The following is a 6,545-nucleotide window of genomic DNA, read 5'->3' on the forward strand; positions in this document are numbered from 1 at the left end:
TATATATATATATATATATATATATATATATATATATATATATATATATATATATATTATATATATATATATATATATATATATATATATATATATATATATATATATATATATAATATATATATATATATATATATATATATATATATATATATATATATATATATAATATATATATATATATATATATATATATATATATATATATATATATATATATACATATATATATATATATATATATATACATATATATATATATATATATATATATATATATATATATATATATATATATATATATATATATATATATATATGTATATATATATATATATATATGTATATATATATATATATATATATATATATATATATATATATATATATATATATATATATATATATATATATATATATATGTATATATATATATATATATATATGTATATATATATATATATATATATATATATATATATATATATATATATATATATATATATATATATATATATATTATATATATATATATATATATATATATATATATATATATATATATATATATATATATATATATATATATATATATATATATATATATATATATATATATATATATATATATATATATATATATATATATATATATATATATATATATATATATATATATATATATATATATATATATATATATATATATATATATATATATATATATATATATATATATATATATATATATATATATATATATATATATATATATAGATATAGATATAGATATAGATATAGATATAGATATAGATATAATAATGAATTTTTAAATGTTTTTTAGTAAATTTTTAACAATTTATGGAAATAAAAAAATAATCTATATTTATAAATTTATTCATTTACATACATATATAAATTACGTCAAAAAAAACCTTTAGAAGTAACAGGGATTTTTTTACGGTTTTTATATTATCCGTTAACAATTTTTTTTAAATTTTATTTTTTCAATTTCGATTTTTGTATAAATTTTTGTGATAAAACTGTGATCTTGTTTTTTATTTTTTGTATCTTAGTAGATTTAAGCCAGAAAATTTAGTTAGAATGTGGGAAAATTAATATTAGTGAGTTAGTGAATTTTAATAAGGGGTGAGGAATAACCCTTGTTAGGTTAAACGCGAGAGCCGCCGTGGTGCAATGGTTAGCATGGCCATGTTCGTGCTTCGACCGAACACCAAAAAGTTTTTCAGCGGTGGATTATCCCACCTCAGTAATACTGGTGACTTTTCTGAGGGTTTCAAAGCTTCTCTAAGTGGTTTCAATGCAATGTGGAACGCCGTTCGGACTCGGCTATAAAAAGGAGCTCCCTTGTCATTGAGCTTAACATGGAATCGGGCAGCACTCAGTGATAAGGGAGAAGTTCACCAATGTGGTATCACAATGGACTGAATAGTCTAAGTGAGCCTGATACATCTAGCTGCCACCTAACCTAACCTAGGTTAAACGCACGTGGTGGATGCTAACTTTTAGACTTTCAACTTCAACATTTCAATCACAAATTTATCGTTTTACTACATTTTTTTCATTACCTTGGCATTTTCCATTTATGTAGGTGTTTGCAACAATGTTATTACTGATCAAACTCAACTCTCTCAATTCCCTTTGTGCAAGTTCACTCAGCTTCCCCTCATGCAAGCTCACCACGTGGAGCTTTCACCTAACCTAGTCGTGGTTACTGGCATACCATGTAGATGGCCCTCGTGGTAACATGTGTTTTCACCTGAATAATTTATTCCAGGTGGAGATGGCTCTTGTGGCATATGCATTGAAATCCTCTGGAATAAATTCTAGCTGAGGATGGCTCTAAGCCTCACCCTAGCAGAAAACAGAATTTCCATCAGAATTCGCCACAGTAAAAGAAAATTGCGTCCATTAAAGAAACAGCCAACATTAAAATTCACTTTTTACTTTTTGTGATACTAAAGTTCTATATTACTATTTAAATATATATTTTTAATTAATTTTAGATTAATTATTTTGTTTCATTAATATAATGTTTGCTTTATTAATATGTGTATATTTTAATGTTAACCTCTTTCTTTTAGAACAATTGCTTTCTCCTACAATCATTAAGTTCCTTTCTTATCCTTATGTTATAATCCTTATTGTCTTTATTCACTATTATTCTTCCAAAGTATCAATAATTAAATAAAAATCACTTCATACTTTAGTCCCCACTTAATATTACAAAAGAAAGGCAAGCTCGTCAAGTTCAGAAATTGTAAGGCTTTAATTCCTACGTCGGTCACGTCTTGACGTCGTCTTTAGATTCTATCGCCGTTCATACATACGTCAAATTGTCAATTATGTCGCCATCCAACTATTCGAAACCATTCCCACATGTTGGCCACAACATAAATGATACTCAAATAATTCATGTGTCCAATGTCGAATTTCGTTTCAAAATAAAATTCCAAGATCTCGACATATTGTAATGTGAATTCAAAGATGAAATACCAAAAATTTCGTATGTAGAAAAGTACGAATTAATACCATTAATACCATTTAATGAAATCATCGCAAATTCCTATAATAATATCTATTCTATTTCCTTTCTTAGGATATTCATATGCATAATGAATCATTGTCTGCCAACTCGACTGCCTGGAAATTCAATCAACATTATTGTGTGTTGTTGTGTTAATATATCCGAAAATGCTAGACTTTGCTATTGGGGTTCACTGGAGATATATGAAACTGTCTCGTTTGTACATTGTTCGATGCATCTTGCCTGCCATAAAATGGGAATGCATGTGTAATGTGGTACATTTACCAGAAATCCACCCTTTTTTGTTTATGTATCAATTTGCAAAAAGGATTTGGCAAAACTATAAACAATAACAACAAGATCCCATTTATACCTGTGTGTAATCGTATGATCTCGTTTGGTCACAACAAGGCCATAAACAAAAAACTTTTTCCTATTATGCCACAATGTATGTTGATGTTGTTGTCAATATCGTTGAATTATTTGCTACTTGGCATAAATATGGATATGGGATTTCCAAATGAGATAAGTACAGTTTTGAAATTTCAATATTGCACCCTTTTCTAATTCTTTTCTTTTTCTTTACAGGTAAAACATATCTTTATAATTTTTCTTTTTAACGTATTTTATCTTTTTTTAATTTTTCAGGAACATTTTTGGATTTTCGAGCGCTTCCCAATAAACACAAACGTTTGAAAAATGCTAAATTTCAAAAATTTTTCAAACATTTTTTCAAAGGATTAGGGTAATATTCAAGTTGAGAAAATCGCGTTCTCAACAAAAAACAGACATTACCCTCAACAGTGAAATTCAACACATAATATCTCAAGTGTTATCCTCAAATTGAAATGCATCGCTACTCAACAATTTGTCAAACAATTTTCGATGCGAGTCAATTTCAAAATTAACATCGTTGTAAATACTTTTCAACCCAAATTTGTATGAATGATATCCCCACTTCAAATTGAAAGTCAAAGCCAAAATTTTATGAATTTTGTATAATTTATTCATTTTCATCAAAATAAAATATATAATAATACACTACACTACATAATACACTACAATACCAATTGATAAATAATAATCTTATTAAACATATCAACAAATAAGAACAAAATAAAAACAAACAACAAAACTTTAAATATCTTAAACATTATTAGTAAACACTTTTGCATTGATAATTCGTTTTTCTTCCTTTTTGTGTCATAAAACAGCATTAAAATTTATGAACATGCGTGTAATTTACAATTAGAAACGTACTGGACTGCGTGTTAGAATTGATTTCCAGCAGAAGGAATTCACAAAATATCCATTTTAAACTGATAATAGCATATGAATTAAACTGACGATGTGATGCACATTTTCATCCAGAAGTTGTTGATTTCAACAATTTGTTGTTTTTAACAATTTTAATTGGTTGCACTTGTAATGTTTCTGAAAACTTTTTCTTGTCGATCAGCCACTCATTTTTAATTGGTCAGCTTCTTAATGATGTTTGCAAGAATGTAGCACCCAAAGATTTTAATTTTCTGCAAAGAGATTTAGATTTAGTGACTTCTCTAAAGTGTTGATTTAATTTTTCATATTGACGTACCAATTATTATAAACTATTTGAATCAGTTCCAGTTAATTGTCCACCATTTTTTCACCGGTCAGCTTTTTAATGTTTTCAAGAATGTAGAATCCATAATTTTAGTTTTCTGCAAAGAGATATACATTTAGTGACTTCCTGAAAGTTTTATTTCATTTTTTTATTTTCACTTACCCATTTTTATAAACTATTTGGTTATTTGCCTAAAATTTTCCATTTTTTTTATTTCTTGCACTTGACCACGAAATTCGTTGCACAAATAAGTATTGAAAACCACATGGTTTTTTCGTTGCATTTTAGGGTAGTGTTTTGTCAAAGTTTTCTCATATTATCTTCAACACCTTTTCAAAGATTTCGTCAACATTTTGGCAAATTGGATGTAATTCGCAAACAATTTGAAGATGTATTGAAGATGAGCTATTTCAAGTCAAGTTGAATTTATGTTGAAAATTATATATACCCTCAAACTGAAAAGTTGTTGCATTTGAAAAACGCTCATCATGTGTTTATTGGGTTGTTGTTTCTATAATATGGTGAAATACGAATGCATAAAATTTATTGGGTGTTGTGTACTGATCTGGCAACTATTGATTATCTTTCTATAAATAATACTCTGGTAACACTTTACATTAAAATTTATTATTATTGTGAAATTCAGTCTGAAGCTTAGTTTTGATTGAATAAATGAGAAAAGTATAAGCGGCGTGTTTTATTGCAAGGAATATAAAAGTGGTGTCAGAAGTGGACAGCGACATGCCTTTAGAGACGGCAGACTTACAGGCTTTGGCCAGGTTGTTGAAGGAAGCCTTACAAGGTACGGCTGAACAGGCGGCCCACACAGCAGCAGCGAATATTGTCCAACAGTACAACAGACAGCCACAACGCCACATCTAGCAATCTCGCATTACAAATCCAGTGAAGCAACTTCTGTTCAGGATTACTTCACTCGCTGCGAATGGTCGTTTCAATTAAGCAAGATTGATGAAGGGCGGTACAGACAGTATATACTTGTTTATATGGGACCGGAGTTAAATGACTCGCTGAAGATTTTGTGCAGCCCAAGGGTTCCTCAAGACCTCACTTATGATGAGATTAAGATGCTGTTGATTAATCATTGGGACGGCAGAAAAAATCAATACGCGGAGAGTATCAAATTTCGTCAGTTGACTCACGGAAAAGATGAACCCTTATCCAGTTTCGCCCTGCGTTTGAGGAAGGCAGCTAGTCATTGTAACTACGGCCCATTTTTAGACAGAATGTTGACGGAACAGCTACTCTTTGGGTTAATGTCAAGAACCATTTGCGACGAAATAATTGCCAAGGAGCCCAAAGATTTTAGTGAGGCATATAACATTGCACAGCGATTAGAGGCATCGCACCAATCGGCATTAGAGATGAGGATTGCTGCATTACCCGACCTTGAGGGTGATACTAACAAAATTGGACTCATGGCTACAAGGCACAAGGCGACTTCGGGACAAAAGGTTAGAGCGGCTCCCCGTCGACGAGGAGAGAGAAGTCGAGAGGGCCGAACAGAAAAGTTATCGTGTTATGGGTGTGGTGGACCACATAGCCGAGATCGATGTAAGTTTCGCAATGCTACTTGCTATGCTTGCAACAAAACTGGATACATTGCAAAGGTTTGTAAATCCAAAACGGCACATGTGACAGAGGAGGATGAACAAGATGACGCTGAATTTATTCAAAGGCTTAACCAAATTGGAACGACAAATTGCGGTAAACACATGCTTGAGGTGTTTATAAATGGAAAAAAAATAAATATGGAATTAGATACAGGGGCACCCTGTAGCATTGTTAGCAGGAAGACACTTAAAAAGGTAATTCAAAACCCCCGAATACTCAAAACAACAAGGAATTTTTCTAGCTACACGGGTCATAGAATCAATTGTATTGGCTGTGTGGTTACAAACGTGAAGGTGGGTCTCACAACTCGGAAACTCAATATGTACATCGTGGATGATGATTTCGATTCTCTTTTCGGCCGAGAATGGATAGCACAATTCGTTAAAGAAATCGATTTTGTTGGACTGTTTGCTCCATCGGAACAGGTGGGTGCTATGAAGGTGGCCATCCCGAGGCTCCCTGCATATGAGGCACAGGCAATACAAGACATTATTAAGCAGCATTAAGAGGTTTTCAGTGATGTTCCAGGGGAACTTGATGTACCTCCTATTAGTGTGCACTTTAAAACCGATATAAGTCCAGTATTCGCTAGGGCAAGAGAAATTCCACTAGCCTTAAGAGACGAGTATGCAGCGGAAATTGAAAAGAAGATAGCGGCAGGTATATACAAGAAAGTCGAGTTTTCGTAATGGGCTTCTACGACCCATGTTGTTTCAAAAAAGAACGGGAAAATCAAAATCACTGGGAATTATAAGACAACCC

The 6,545-nt window shown here is 30.4% G+C and overlaps 1 protein-coding gene across 1 annotated transcript; it reads left to right on the plus strand.

Annotated features, from left to right (window-relative positions):
- Nucleotides 1-5,236: 5,236 nt before the first annotated feature.
- Nucleotides 5,237-6,289, plus strand: LOC142224844 (uncharacterized). Its single transcript, XM_075294628.1, has one exon. It carries the CDS (start codon nt 5,237-5,239, stop codon nt 6,287-6,289), a length of 1,053 nt encoding a protein of 350 aa, XP_075150743.1.
- The last annotated feature ends 256 nt before the right edge of the window (nt 6,290-6,545 follow it).

This window comes from Haematobia irritans, chromosome 2, assembly GCF_050003625.1.
Source record: "Haematobia irritans isolate KBUSLIRL chromosome 2, ASM5000362v1, whole genome shotgun sequence".
Taxonomy (NCBI): domain Eukaryota; kingdom Metazoa; phylum Arthropoda; class Insecta; order Diptera; family Muscidae; genus Haematobia; species Haematobia irritans.

What these genes read in the sequence shown, in the direction of transcription:
- LOC142224844 (XM_075294628.1), top strand. Translation starts at nt 5,237, where the DNA reads ATGCTGTTGATTAATCATTGGGACGGCAGAAAAAATCAATACGCGGAG.